Genomic DNA, 16,670 nt, shown 5'->3' with positions numbered 1-16,670 from the left:
GTAAAAGTTATTGGAGACATTGATTTGCCCGCGGTCTAAGTCCGACCTTTTTGACCAAATACTTTTTTTTTCCGCTAAAAAGTCTTACACATAGTACAAATAATATCTCGTACATATTAACTGAATGGCTAAAACTTACAGATACTACAGTACTAGGTAGTAGCTTCTCACTTAATCTCTACCAAATAGTAATATATATCAACCTAAAACCTAATTACAATTTGAATAATGATAATATAAAAAAGACGAGCTTTTGTTGCAAAAATTTCCCCCCATTAAAGGCAACAAATTATGTGACGTTTGATCAACTTGAGATCACTATTGGCCTATATACAATTTGGTACGTGAATATTAACTGATGTGCTTCCCTAATTACGTGCTTGGTTGAGATTGGTTAATCTTGTTTATTTATTTATTTATGAAGAAGTATAATAATCAGCTAATATCTGGGGATGATTATCATTATTGCTATTATCGTCATGATGATGGTTGATCTTGAAGAGGTCGAGACGGGAATCACCAAGGCGGAGAGAGTAAGCAGCTTTCTTGAATTGGGCCCAAGTGAAGGGCCTGTAGAGAGTGGGCTTATCGGCCGACACCAACTCTGGAAGAGGATAAATCCACGCATTCAACGCCGGTGCTCCAAAGTACACCATTGACATTCTTCCCTTCATTGTGTTCGCCAGTGCCCTATGTCTCACGCTCCTAAACCTCCCGTTTGTCAATGCCTTCATTTTTTTTTTCAATCCAAAACGAAAAAAAAAATTAATAACATAAATCAATATGCATGAAAATAATTGAAATAATTTTCATATGTTTCATAAAAAAAAAAAGGTAACGTTTTAGTATCATAATTTTGCATTTTTTTCTTGGATAAATTAGCAGGCAAAAGAGGATATATATATATATATATAGATATATAAAGTACATATATGTAGTAGCTGGCTAGGGAAATTATAATTTGAATGAATTTGGCATATAAGTAATATGAATTACCTGCAAAACATCGCCAACGAAGACGAAGAATTGATTGGGATCAGGGGGGACGGGGACCCACAAGCCATCATCATGCGAGGAGATCTGGAGGCCAGGAACGTCATTGGATCTCAAGATGGTCAAGATCTGAGGGTCAGAATGCTCTCCAAATCCAATAGGAGGAGTCTTATTATTATTGTTATACTGATGATGAGGAGTTTGATGATGATGATGATGATGATGGAGGTGGGAACTTAGGGGTGGATCCCACCCATTGATGCAATCCTTGACAGGAGGATAGTGATTGAGCCTGAGAAGTGAGTCACTCTGGACGTCTCTGATCAGTCTGCTAAAGCTGAACTTGTCGGAGACCCATAGGCCCTCCCCCACCAGATCAAGAATCTCACATGCTAATTCCCTTACCGCTTCCGTGTAATCATTCACCGCACAGCTGCCACCCCCCACCAAAAATAAAAATATCAATATCAATATCAATATCAGTATCAATATCAAATCGCTACTACTTATATATTGTTAAGGAATTAGAGAAAAAAAAATTATCAACTCCTAAGTACATGTATATGTATATTCATCATGAGTAACTAAAGTTGATCATTAGGCTACTATATATATAAGATATGTATAGTTTTTCCGTGTATACACACACACACTACTATAGTATCAAATGGGCTGGATGTGTAATTATCGATATGTAGCAGATTCTACACCGGCTTTCTTTTTCTTGATTTGATTTTGAGGTTATTGATTTTCCTTGTGACTTTTTCTAAATCGTCCTTAGTTATGATTAATTTTCTACGTTCACATAATGACAATGTCACTCACTAGTTAATTATGTTCCTGCCGCGGAAAGTGGGAGTCATATACAGTTCAACATGGGGTCCAAATGTGCTGCTATATATTTCAGAATATATTGCAAAATAATTATTAAAAAAAAAAATTTCCTTAAGGCAGTTCATGCGTTTTGACTATGAGTCATGCAAGATCCGAGCGGTCATGTCGATATTGATCACATCACATGCTTCCCCCACATATACGAAACACAAGATCACAAATTTACTCCTTTTATGACCCCATGCATTTATGACTTCAAATAGAAAATTAAAAAAAAAAACATAAAAAAAGGAAATAAGAGAGGGAAAATTAGTTTGGTGCAATGCAGGGAAATATACAATGTAAAAAAAAAAATAGAAATTTCACTCACAAACCCTAAAATCTAAAAGGATGGTCTCAGGTTATTTGTAAAAAAAGCATGACATAATGCATGTTATAAGTAGTGAATTATAAAATAAAATAAAAATGCATGTTAAGTAGTGGCTGACAATTAAAAAAGCTAGCTAGCCAAATGAAAGAAAAGTTTTCTCTTCCCTTTCTTTTTTTTATCGGGATTAACTTTTGAAGTTATTTGAAGCCAGGTAATTGGGCAGATCATATCCGGGTCTTGCTCAAACTGATCATCTGATCGATGGGGTTGCACGTGTTCCTACTTGAACCCCAAATTACAAACTTATCTGCTTAGTGCCTAGCCTTGCCTTGCCTTACCCATTTTTCCTTTTTCTCATTTTTCTTATAGTAATGCAATGGCGGATTTTTTTCTTTCTTTCTTTCTTTTTTAATTTTTTTATTTAGAGGGTCAACAGCTCCATATATAGGTTTTGATAAGGAGGTGTGAACCTCAAACTAGAAAAAGAGTCTGCATGAAGGTCAAGGCTACATGGAGCCCATGAATAGGGCATGATAGAGTGCCGTGCAACTAATTCAAAGGCCTACAAATTCTTTATATCACGTAGCCCATGTCAAAATATATGAAATGAAAACACTAACACGAATAGAATAGAATAGAATAGAATAGAATAGAAAGAAGGATCAGTTATAAGGTAGACCATAGATATAGCTTTGAGAAATTAATATATTGGATGATGATGATCATCATCATTAGTACTATAAAATTGAATGTGCTTTCCTATAAATGTTTCTCTTTCTTTATTCCATTCTTTGTCCATTAAGGAAAGATGTCCTTTTCTAGGATACCAATTCTCATTAAATACAACTATTGATTAAACAATTTCTTTTCCACCTACTCTCGCGCAAAGTAATAAATTTCTTTTCTAGCTAAGATACCAAGCATTAATGCTAAACAATCTTTTCCACCGATCTATCAACAATAAACTAATTCCTTATTCCTTTTTAGCTGAAGTCTCATAATTGATACAAAAGTCTTCTACTTAATAAAGCACGTCCAAGTCTTACTATATATATAGTAACGAACAATATTAAACAATTCAAAACAATTAAAATAATAAAAAAGAAGAAGAAGAAGAAGAAGAATAAAAAGAATCAAACACACCACGAACTACGCATGAACCCTATACAAACAAAGTCCGAAAAAATAGAACCCAAAAAGCTCAAGCTCTCTGGCTAGCTACCATTTTTATCAAATGTTTCCTATCATTTTAACACACAAACAATTGTAAGAAAAAGAGAAACAAAACGAGCAAATATATATACATAGATGTTAACGAGATGAAAAATACATATGTTGATATATTATACCTAAATAAATGTATATATATATATATATATATATACACATATATTGATACCTGAATTTGGTAGGGTCATTGGAGATAGTTTTGGATCTATCGGAAACGGAGAGAGGATCAGTGTGAAGGAGAAGATATTCGAGTTCTCCCATGTCGCCATTTTGTCCGATGTTTTTGGAGCCATATCCAAAAGGAGTGGGCGGTCCGGCTCGCTGTTTCTCCTGAACCGGTTTGGAGAAAAAACCGGCTCCTTCTTCTTCCAATCTGGCAATGACATTCCAAGGCACGCCATGGTTCACCACCTTGAAGAAACCATATTCCTCGCAGGCTTTGACGATTGATTCTTTCAGCATTGACCTCTCGCTTGACAGATCGACCGTCGGAATCCCAACTGCCTTTGTTTTCTTGCTTCTCATTTTCGCCAAAGGAGACGGCACACCCATTATGTATATATTATATCTATATCCTATATCTATATATGATTTATATGTTATTGTTATGTGACACGAATACAATTTATGAGCTTATAATAGCTAGACTATATAGAGAGAAAGGGATAAGACTAAGAGGAGAGGAAATTGGGTACTTGGGTTTGGTTTCATATAGGCTGAGGCGGTGGTATGTTATATATAAGGACACGGGAGAATTAAAAAAACAAAAAAACAAAAAAGTACAACTATTATTTTACATTCGAAAGGTATAGTTAGAGAGATAGAAAAAGAGAGGAAAAGAAGGAGGGGGGGACCAAACACAAAAGTATTGGGAGTTTAGGAGACGTGAGACGTGGACCTCGTATGTGGCACAAAGTCACTTCAGTAAAAGGACACATATTTGCAAAATTATTTTACAGGTTAATCTCGTCTTTTAAGTTTACTTTTAATTTTATTTTGATTTCTAACTCTTACAATGTCTTGTAATTTGCCGTTAAGGTTTTAATTTATTTTAATTTTGATCTTTTTGTTAGTTTGAGGTTAAATATTTGATAAAATTTATAAAAATTAATGACCAAAATTGAGAATATATAAAATTTATAAACTAAAATTGTACAAAAAAATAAAAGTTAATTTTCATAGATAATTTTATAATTTTAACTGTTTTAATTTACATAGATTTCATAAAATTTTAATGGCAAATTAATAAAGGGACCAAAATTAAAATAAAAAAATCTTAAAAATTAACTGTGAGACGTTTAAAAATACAAAAATCAAAATGAGATTTAGAATAAATTTTAAGAAGTATTCGTGAAATTAACTGTTTCATATGTACATATGTAGATTTATGTGCCCTCACGCTTTTGTTGTGAGAGTTGGGAGCCGAAAAGAAATGCACGAATGGGAAGGTTCAAATTCAATTCACTATCTTGGTATCTCCTTTTTTTCCAAATTTTTATTTTTCTATTTAAAAAGTAGTTTTAACTTTATTTTGGTCAAAATAAAAAGTTGAAAAGCGCAGAGAGAAATTACAGAATGCGGAGGGGTTCAGTTTGGGGCCAGGCTGGTAGAGCGGCTGTTTGTCCCCATTAAATTGGATTTTGTAAAGCAAATGGCTTTTCAAAAGGTGGGGGCACATTGGCTCATCAAAATTCATCAGAATTCATCAGATCATGATAATCAAATAAATTTCAATTGATATTTTATTCTTCCACCGTTTACCCAATTTCACTTCACGCGTATATTGAGTGTTGACTCTTTCTACCTTTGACTCAACGCACGTGCACCCACTCTTTGTCGTTTGTCCCCACCTCCTAATTTCACCAGCATTAATTGTATTTTCATTATGAAACTATTCTAATTAAGACATATAATATTTATGTTGTTATAACCGAGTCTTTTTTAACATTTATTTACATTGAAGAGAATGACAAATTTGATTATCGGTGGACCAGCCTAGTAGGCGTGATAAATGATAGTGGCGGTGTGAACGAAAGAAATATGTGTTACAACATGTTCATACTAATTGAAATTTAGATTAATTGTTCTTAATTACTTTGTACGCGGTTTTACATAATTTTGCATGGATTTTATTTGCTTTCAAAGAGAATTTTCGACAATGACTTCCCTTTTATTTTTTCTTTCTTTTTTTCCTTCTTAATGTTCTAGTCAGCGGGGGAGGGGAGTGGTTGAGTTCGTTCTTGGAGCACAAGTAATTTGTTACCTTTTTCTTTTGTATGTGCCAAAAACATAATTAATAATTTATTTTTTGTGACTCCCCACAAGAGTTGGTGTGAATAGGGAACAAGAATTAAACATAATATCTGACATACTCAGAAATTACTAACATTTTTTATTTCACAATATTACACGTGGATTGTCGTGGTCAAATATTCAATACCAGGAGAAAATAATCAACAGCAAGGAAAAAAATGTCAGGTGGGCCAAAATATTTGTTTTCTCCTCAAATAATACTATTGGAATTGGCCTTATATATTTATCTCATGCAGTCTTCTATTTCCTGACTTTTTTTTTTAAATAAATAAATGCGGAAATAATTGTTAAAAAAAATATATGTGTGTATTATCTCATAAAAAAAGTAGATAAATATGTGAAATTATTTATATACATACAATGACTAAAGACCTAATATCTTAACTTTTTAGGTCAAGTTGAGCTTTTGAAATGTGTTTGGTCAGTTTTGCATGTAGAGTCTCCCTAACAAGTAGTATTAAAGTCGATAGTTTGTTCGGGTCAAGCGATCACACTCGGTTGCAGTTGTAAGTGTGGATGGTGGAGCATTTGGTGGACTCGTATGGTTTTGGCTCTCTTTCTCATGCTCGAGTTCGTTCTTGTTGAGAGTGTAATGCTTTGATGTGTTGGCTACTTAAAACTTTAATTCGATGGGGAGTTCGATGAACGCACGGGGAGATTGTTGAAAAATATATATATGTGTTTTGTCTTATACGAAAAGTTGTTGAAAATAGGACCTAAGACCTAATAAATTAATTTTTTAAATTAAATTGAACTCTTCAAATGTGTTGGACTAATTTCACATATGAAATCTCCCTAACAATAATACATATTGGCGATCAAGTTTGCAACCGTCTTGAAATTTTCTTGTATGAAATGCATGCATGTGTTTTCAGTGCGTACTTGTCAATAAGATATATATCATATATATGTGTTGCCACCGGATCATAAGTAATTTGAAAAAAAAAAAATTAAAACAAATATATATCCACACAAAAAGGAAAAATCAAATTATCTGCATGTTTTTTTTTTCTTTCCTTTTCTCTTAACTTATTTTGACAGCTAATTTCGATGAAAATCAGTATTATAATTAATCAAGCGCTGCCGGCCCGTTTCTTAATTTTCTCTCTTTCCAAGCTTAATTGACAAAAAAAAAATGATGATTATATGCGAAAACGACACATTAATATATAATTTGGGGTGTGATTTTAATAGTTATTTAAGTATTTATTCACAAACGAGCGTCATTATTTTAACATAAAATATTAATTCGACAGTTATAATAAATTTTATAATTTACTAAAAAATTTATAACCATTAATGAATCTGAATTCTTATCATTCATATAATTTGCTCATTTTTGTACAATTCCTAAGCTAGCTACTTGTTTTTTACGATCCAAATACATTGAAAAGAAAAAAAAATCTTTTGTTCTTTATGTAAAAATACTATATAAATTATCAATGAACGGATTTCATTGTTTTCCAAGGAGATGATGAGAGTGAAGGACAACACTTTTTTCTTCATTGAGGATTGTGAATGATACGCGCATGATGTTTAATCTTTTCATCCATATAGGATAGGACTGCCACACCTAAAGTCTAGGGCCAAAAACTAGAAATTAGACTTGTGCAATCCGTGACCTCTTTTTGGCTCCCTAAAGATAATAAAGAACAATTTTTGAGGCAAAATATATTTATATATATATATAAGAGATTAAGTAAATTGCTCAGAACTTTAACTACAAATTGAATTAAAAATCTAATAATAAGAGGTTATAACAAAATGGAGACATTATTTCTTTGTTTGTAGGAATTGATTTGCAGTCGGTCTCCAAAGTTGTAGACAAAATATATATAAAATTTGAAGGGTAAGAGTGTTTAAAATTGACTGTTCCATTAGATTTGTCAAAGTGTTCGCACGTGCAGATGTACTCTGCATGAATCATAAAACGATAAGCAGAAGCCGGAACCTTTTTGTTATTCAATTAATGTCTCAAAGACTCTCATATATAATCTTATAATAATATTAACATGACCGACACAATTTCATTTCTTGTTGGCGTCACGTTTACCAAAGTGACAAAGGTTACAATTTACACACATATATAGAGCCGATAATTAGCAAAAAAAATATATATATTTTAAGGTATCCCATCGATATTGTGTGTTTTTAAGCGTCATGTAATATTGAAATCGTTAGAGGAGAAAAAATATATATATGTGTAAAACTAACAGAATCTATTAAAATTTGACAATACAAAATAATGTACATGGTATCAAGTAAAGTATATTTTTAGTATCTTACTAAGAGTTAATAATTTGAAAAGAAAATTGAAACAAAGGGAATAGAATCTTAAGAAAGAAGAAGAGTGTGTGTGTGTATAGTGGAACTACACATGTGGGAGCAAAAGCTGACACAGAAAAATGGCAAGTGTTTAATGTTTGGGGTGTTTTTTTTTTTTTTTTGGGTGAAAGCAAAACGCAACCCATAATATCTGGGGCAGGGCCGGCCAGAGGCAAGTTTTAAAGCGTGTAAGAGCAGGTACAAAGCATTAAAGAAAAGAAAAATTAATTATCAAGACATGAGCCACCCATTTCCTTTCAAATAATTGGGGACAAGAGGAAGCAGCTGCTTTTCTAGTTTCTCCTGATCATATCTTGTCTTCCTCTCTGCCACGTGTCGCTCTCTTAAGCACCCAAGCCTCATCGCCCTTGGATTCTCTTCTTAACACTTTCTTATTATTAAGCTAGTTTTTGCCTAATATATAAATATACCTATACTCATTTTTTTTCATATATATATATATATATATATATAAATCCTAGTGGTTAGTTTGAAGCGATCAATGTCCAAATTGAATCACTACTTTTCATCTTCCATATAATCCATATAAACACATACTAATTGTAATGCTAACTAGACCAACTTCTGTAACAATGTCTTATTTCAAGAACAAAATTTTAGTTATAAATGACGTCTCATTTTTATTTTCTTTTCGTTCAAACACGTAGACCATCATTTGGTGTAATCTCGCAAAAGTTTGATAAAGACAACTCTTTTCGTTTCATAATTTCAAGTCGTATATGATTACTTTTGTGTACCATATATTTTGTTTTGATTTTACTCTTTTTTTTCCCCTCATCTTTGGATAATGGTATACGACCCTTTTCTTTCTTAAATATTTAGAATTCTGGATGCCATATAGTTATATATATATATATATATATATGTTCCATATTGTAAACTTGTTGGGTTGAGGCTTTTGGCATGTGATAGATTCCTTAGCTAAAACCAATTTAACATTAACAATTAGATGAGCCGAAAAGAAAGTTTAGCATTGGATAAGGGTTATTATATCATTTTTTTTCTTTCATTTTTATTATTTATAAGCGTCACGCAGCTATGGCATATGGATAATGGGATATTCTTCGTTTATAAATTAATTATTAAGAGATCGGACTTATTGCATTAATCTTATCATAAAACCGTGGGCTTCTTCAAAAACCAGCGGCAGAACCTTTAAGATGTTATAACCACTCCTTAATTTTTGTTGGAATATCTGCACAAAATGTTTACATATATAGTGTATAGATTATAATTACACAAATACTAATGGTCCTTTTGTAAAATATATATACTCAAATTATAATTTTTAATTTTATCATTTAAAATAAAATTTTTATGAAAAAAATATTACGACAGAATCAATTATTTAAATTTGAGATATATAAAATAAACGGCCTCAAGTAAGCGTGAAAAAAATAAAATTTCCATGGCGATGAGATAAAAGGTGAGAAGTGGTTGTCTTATGCACGCGGGTGTTGAAGAAGAGATATTTGAATTGGAAAGGCAGTTGACATTCTATCTTTTTAGTTTTTACTGTCCATGTGCAATATGTGTGTTATAAATCACGCCGATCACAACGACAATGATTATCATACACATAAAGGAAGATGACAGGGACAGTCTGGAAGGACGTGGCAAATTTCAACTACTGAAAAACTGTTACAAAGTATTTAAAGTACATCTTCTGATTTTACTGATGTAGTACTACTTCGACAGCTTTATTAATTGTGATTCGTAATTAGCTCCTGCATTATATTTAACGGCGACATCTCAATATTATTATTATTTTTTGGTAGAACATCTCAATATTATTAATAGCTATAAGAGCATTCCCATGTATTGCTACTACAGTTGAAATTGGTTTTTTTTTTTTTTTTTTTTTGAATTTGAAATTGGAATTAAATAGGTACGATTCTTCATACATGTCCATTTTTCCTTTACTTTTTAGATAAAAATAATAAGGTTGAGTAATTTAAATTCTATATCTTAATAATAGAATCAAGTTTGGAATTACTTGTAGGTTATATATATGACCGCAACTACTTTTTATCTTTTCTTTTTGAGTCAACAACGTGTATAGATCAGGTCCATTTTCTATTCTCACCTAGGTTTTTCTTTCTTCTATTATTATTTTTATTTTTTTTTCAAAAGCTAGCTTGGTTAATATTGGTCTGAAGAATGGTCACAATTTTGCATATTATGTGAAATTTAATTGGAATCGGTTAACCAACTAGAAAGAAGTTAGGCCAAGAAGATATGTACAGACTTCCAATAGAAAATAATCAAGTACTCGTATATATATATGGCAAGCATTCAGCAGGCTTCAATGGTACTTTATAACATCTAAATGAATAATAATAAAATAAAATCTACACACGTCAAAGTCATTCCAATATATAAGACGACCTTTTCTAATCCTCCTCCAAAAATGTATATCAAATATGATACATATCACCTCTGCAAGAGTGCAACACGAGTCCATTTTGAACAACGGTATTAAAATAAAAGTAAACACAAAATTTAGTTTAAATCGATATATATATATAAGTTTTTATAATGTAACTAGTTAATTAACTATCATACATAATATATATTTATATATCATTTGTACTTGAATACTTATTCTAGCTAATTACATTAATCCTTTGGAGTCATGCTGTGTTTTGGCTTTAATATATTTTGTCTCCATCAACTTTGGACGGCCGCTAATACCTGAACGGTTCCTTTAGTAACCCGTCACCATTATATCATGGAAAACATTATAAAAATGTGTTTGGTAATCCAAATTGATGTATTATAACCTATTTCGTTTTAGTTCAATTAATCTGTGCTAAAATATAAGGCCAAGAAAGCCAGTAAAAGTCTGCGACTGGTTCTTCATGCAATATCTTTATATTTAGCTGGGAAAAGGATCAAAGAATATAATATATTCAGATATATATATTCAGATATAAATTATTTAACATGAAAAGAACGTCGAGCAGTTGACAGTTATAATTAGAATTAACTTTTTAAATTGATAAGAAATACTATAAAGTACCAAACAAATTAATTAATATTTTTAGTTATGCCAAAGGGACTATTGATCGCCAATTATCGATCAACCACATGGTTGGCTAATCAAGTCAAGTGGTATACCAATTAATTAATTAATTAACTAGACATTAATTAAACGACAAGGGAAATTGGACAAAGGAGAAGAAGGTCATAGACATATATACATATATATAAATATAGATCATGTATATGTATATACTGTAAGCGATTCTTTTCTTCTTTAAATTTGGAGAGAGTGGGGCGCCTATAAACATAATTCAAGGACAGCATATAATAATGTGTATATATAATAAAACTCACGAAAGTTGAAACTTTCACTTTCGTTACAGCATAATTTTGCTTTTAGAATGGATGTTGTGTGGTGATGACAAAATGGCCCACGGGCCTCGACCAAGTGTACTCGTCAAGTCAATTTGGCGCCATTTTGCGGCCTAATTCTGACCACTATCCCGGCCAAGGCAAAATCGTTTGCCATAAAACTGTACACTTTGGATCCCATGCATGCATATATACACGTGGGCCTAGCTAGCTTAGCTTGTACGTGGCCCAACCATTAATGATATAACGGGATCGCTAAGCCCATACATCTCCATCCTTTTCATTGGACAAATGTCCAAGTACACTTCTTAACCACGGCTGACAATTTAAACCATGACACGATAAAATAAGAGTATAATTAACACGATTAAGAAATATAGTACTGTTCGTGTTGACCCATCTAATTTACATGATTAACTATGCGATTTTTAATAGTAATATGTAGTCAGTTGTCTACGTGTTATCCTCATGTTGCTAGAAATATCAGGTAATGTATTGTGTTACTGGTAATATCCTACTGTGAAACCAACGGTATCTCACCAAAATAATTATAATAACAAATCATAGAATGAGAAGAGACAGGATAGCATCCTCGTTGCCTTGGCCATCCATCCTCAGTATGAAAGGTGACTCTTGGGGGGTGGAGGAGAGAGAGATGATTACAAGAAAAAATCCATGTTGGTAAATTGTCCACCTTTCTTATCTTAGAGCATGTTCAAGAGAACTCTCTAAATTTTAACTAAATCTTAGCTAAAATAACTAAAAGACTATTTTAACTAATAACTTTTTAGTAAATCACTCCAACCACACTTTTTATTTTAGGTAAATATAAATTGTTTTAATATTAACTAAATTTAAATATTAATAATTTTATTGAGTTTACACAAAAATCTTTACATTTATTACGGTTAAAAAAATAAAATAATATAAAAAATGAAATTGCTAGCCTCTCCATACTAGTTATATTTAGTTAGTGTGGAAGACATTATCTAAAATAGCTAATCACTCAGCTAATGGTTGGAGTTGAAAAAATCTAATTTTTAGTTAAATCATTAGTTATTTTGACTAAAAATATGAAATAGCTAGCATGATTAGAGTTGCTCTTAGGATGAGTAATAAACTAAAAATAAAAAACCTTGTAATTTATTGATGTCCAAGCCATTATTCAGTTTATTCTCAGTTTGAGGACCAATTTGTTATGATGATCATGCAGGCCACGACAATACTACAATAATGTACAGTATTGTTGCTATCAATACTGGCTAGCTACAAGTACCGTCGATATAACAGCCTTCATCCTTATCAATTCAAGTAGGAATAACTAGCCGTAACACCACCCCAAAAATATACCAACGTTTAATTATCATATTAAAGTATACAAGACAAATAATTTTAATATATAAGAATTGGAATAAAATAATTTGCATAAACACAATTTATAGTACGCTCTCTTCCTCTTATCTGTCTCCGCAGTATTGTCGCGAGTAAAGAAACAGTAGATACAACAATATATATACATATATATATATATATATATGACCAACATCATCCAAAAACAACTGTAATTGCTCTGGAGCTGCACAAGTTCACATTCAATATTATTGAATGAATTAGTTCCATCAGTAAACTCAGAGGGTACGAACAGCTAGCTGTCACATGGAGGAAAAGATATATAACTCTACGAGTACGTATATGTACGTACAATCCCCAAAATATCACAAGGGTTTCACTATTAATGTACGTACCTTGCTACAATTACACATGTCTCTATGGAAAGGATATTAGCTAGTGGGCCTCTCTTCTATATATCTTTTCACTAACAACTTTACCCAAGTAACGACAAAAAAAGAGGCCATTTCATTGAACAGTGAAATTTTGGGCACGAAGAAAACATTAACATTTGACTTGCTTCCTGCGTGAAAATATCTCTAGAGGTACACTAACAGTGAATCACATTGTACTGCACCAAAAGGAGCAAGTAATATTGTTTGAGTGCGTTTCAAGTTCCAATATATATATATAAATATATAGTGGGGCTGAAAAACCTCAAAAAAAAAAAAAGTCATGAACAATTGGATAGCTCAGGAGGGATAGAAAATTAACGAGTGTGAAGAATTGCCTAGAGAATTTGGACTAGGGTCTTACAAGGTCAAGAAAAAAAAAAACGTGACAGGTGAACATATAATGATAGATTAGACAAATGTGACGGGAAGAAAATAACGACGACCAACAATATATAATTGATGAGAAGTAGTACTATTATATGATATAAAATTAAAGCTCAGACAGGATAGGGCCGAGATAAGGTTGACAGGAGTTTACTTCTATCCTTGTAGACTTCTTTTCTGTGGAAGATTCTAATGGGCACAGCGTCAAGCATGGTTATTGTGAATAAACCCTGCAAAAAAGGGAGGATATAGCTAGGGGTTAGATATACAAAATTTAATGAAGACTCTACAAGTTTAATTATCTTAGACCATGGTATTAAATAGATCATTGTGTATGATAGTAGGAGGATGAACAATATTTAAAGAGAGAAGAATGAAATAATTAAGTACTAAAAGAAAGAGAAGATCATATATGGTTTATGGCAGCAAATGATCATGATAACGTTAGAGTTTGGGAAAGTGACGGACCTAGCTTTGGTACCATATATGGAGTCTTACCTTAGTTAGAGACAAGTGGAGCTTTGAATTCTCTTCTTTCTGGAAAACTACTGATGTTTTGGGGGGAGAGAGAGATGTATACTCTCAACTCTATTTGAAGGGAAGAAAAAAAACAAAGAAAAAAAAAAAGGGAACATAGGTTGATATAACTTGGACTCGTGGGCTGATAGCATGCTACCAAAAGAACATAGTTTGTTTAATAAATTTAAAAGTTAATTTAACAGTCAAACGAGTCACATGTCAATTTTTTTTTTTTGCTTGTCACATGTAAATTTATTATTATTTTTTTTTCGCTTTATTTATCCTATCCTAACAATAGAACACCAAAAATAGGGTAGGATTAACTAAAATCCACTCCTATACACTCCAATATATAATCCTTTAATAATATCTCATCTGATGGTATCTTATCCTGCACTCCAAACGGACCAAGAGGGTACAAACGGATTGTGTTCATATGTCCTTTTTATCTTGTCTTTTTTTGTGTCTATTCAATAATAATATGACACGTCTTGATTTTTTAATTGACGTGATAATAGTTTTTAATTAATATAATATTTAAATTGACGTATCATAATAGTACTAAAAGAACATAAAAGGGGACATGAATAAAGAAACACTGCAATTGGTTCCGGTACAAACAGCTAGCTAGCACATGGAGGAAAAGATATATATATATATATATATATCACTCTCCACGAGCACCTACATACGTACACTCCCCAAAATATCACAAGGGATTTGCTATTAACGTACTCACCTACAATACAAGTCTCAAAGGATATAAGAATACTTGTATGCTGTGCGAGTATTTCTTTTCCTTGAAAATTGAATAAATTTCATACACCAAAAGAATAAAATGCTTTATTAAAATAATCATAACAATAGTTGTTAAATTACTTTAATCATCAATCTTCTTTAGTCCAATTTAATTTTAATTAAAAAAAACTAAAATACAGGAAAAAAAAAGAGGAGCAAAAGAAAACAAAAAAGAAAACAAAAAAAACACCAACATATATATACATATATAAATGCAATACACGTAAATGCATAAAATTATACATAAAGGGTAAGAAAACTAAAAAGAAAAGAAAAGGGCGAGAGAAGGAAATGAAAAGAAATGCAAAATGAAAAAGTTAAAAAAAGCGCAACGTGCAAAAAAAAAAAAAAAAAAAAAAAACGCTGAAAATGAAATACATACATTAAAAGAAACTAAATAAAATAAGACTAAACAAAAAAAAAAACACATGAGAAACAAAAAAAAAATATAATAATAGAAGATTTTACTAGAAACATGAGAAATAGCTAATACTAATTAGTAATACGTTGAAATAACAATTGAATTAATTAAGTTATCATGCTCAACATCAATACATATAAATGTAGACAATATTTATGCTAGTAAAAAATAATAACAATAAATGAGGTGTTTAAAGAGAAAATTAATAGAAAAATACTTAAATGGGAAACGATGAAAAATACAAGATTTAAAAACGAAGAAGAAAAAGAACAATATGTCAAATACAATTAAAAAAAATGGAAAGGGAAAAAAGCTGAAAAAGACACTTTAAAAGAAAATGCTTGCCAGAAAAAAATAAATAAATAAAGCTAGTAAGCACACAGTTAAAATACAAAATTTTGTAGTTTTGACCCCTAATTTTTAAAAATTGAAATTGACCCCTTAATTTTTGTAAAATTACACATTCACCCCTCAACTTTTACAAAATTATAATTTGACCCTTATTTTTAAAAAAATTATAATTTAACCCCTTAATTTTTTAAAATTACATTTTGACTAAAATTTAAAAATACTTTAAAAAACCCTGGTAAATGAATCATTTACCTAGTAAATGATTCATTTACTACCTTTACAAACACTTACCTAATAAAATGATCCATTTACCTCATTTATCGGGTAAATGTAGTAAATGAATCATTTATGTAAATGATTTATTTTTTTTTTTCATTTACCACGTAATGTATATGATCCATTTATTAGGTTGGTAAACCATCCATTTACCATGGGTATAAATGTATATTTTAAAAAAAACATGTCAAAATGTAATTTTTCAAAAATGAATGGGTCAAAATATAAAATTTTGAAAATTAAGTGATCAAAATATAATTTTTAAAAAGTTAAAAAATCAAAATATAAATAGTTAAAAGTTTCAAAAGAGATAAGGAACATAAGGATAAAATTGGAATACAACATATTAAAATTATATAATATGTTATTTATTTCACTGTTGGTAATTGTGCCTACCACTTATTTAAGAAAATGGTCTATGTGTTACAATTATCTTGAAAATTTTTAGAGTCTGTTTGGTATATGTATTCAAAACCCAAACTATGATTATGCTTCAATTTGTCGTCTCATAAAGAATTTAAATTAACAAATTTTATGCTAATTGTTCTCTCACAAAGAAATTAAATCAAAACTCAAATTATAGTTCAAATACACTTTCAAATGCTAATATAACTGTTTCTGTCACTCTTTTTGTCACATTTTACATTTCGCTGTTTGACATGTGAACTCCACTAACATGATATAATATTTTAAG

At 31.0% G+C, this 16,670-nt stretch overlaps 1 protein-coding gene across 1 annotated transcript; it reads right to left on the bottom strand.

Annotated features, from left to right (window-relative positions):
• On the bottom strand, window positions 1–4,112 carry LOC21401739 (gibberellin 2-beta-dioxygenase 2). The gene is made up of 3 exons (XM_010096106.2): window positions 3,597–4,112; window positions 997–1,426; window positions 1–728 (listed from the first exon to the last, which is right to left on the bottom strand). The coding sequence occupies exons 1-3, from the start codon at window positions 3,977–3,979 to the stop codon at window positions 417–419; spliced, it is 1,125 nt and encodes a 374-aa protein (XP_010094408.2). The 5' UTR covers window positions 3,980–4,112; the 3' UTR covers window positions 1–416.
• Window positions 4,113–16,670: the final 12,558 nt, after the last annotated feature.

The sequence above is a fragment of the Morus notabilis genome, unplaced genomic scaffold (genome assembly GCF_000414095.1).
Source record: "Morus notabilis unplaced genomic scaffold, ASM41409v2 Scaffold227, whole genome shotgun sequence".
Lineage (NCBI taxonomy): Eukaryota > Viridiplantae > Streptophyta > Magnoliopsida > Rosales > Moraceae > Morus > Morus notabilis.
Note: the sequence above shows the minus strand (reverse complement) of the source record. Positions and strands in the feature narration are given on the sequence as shown.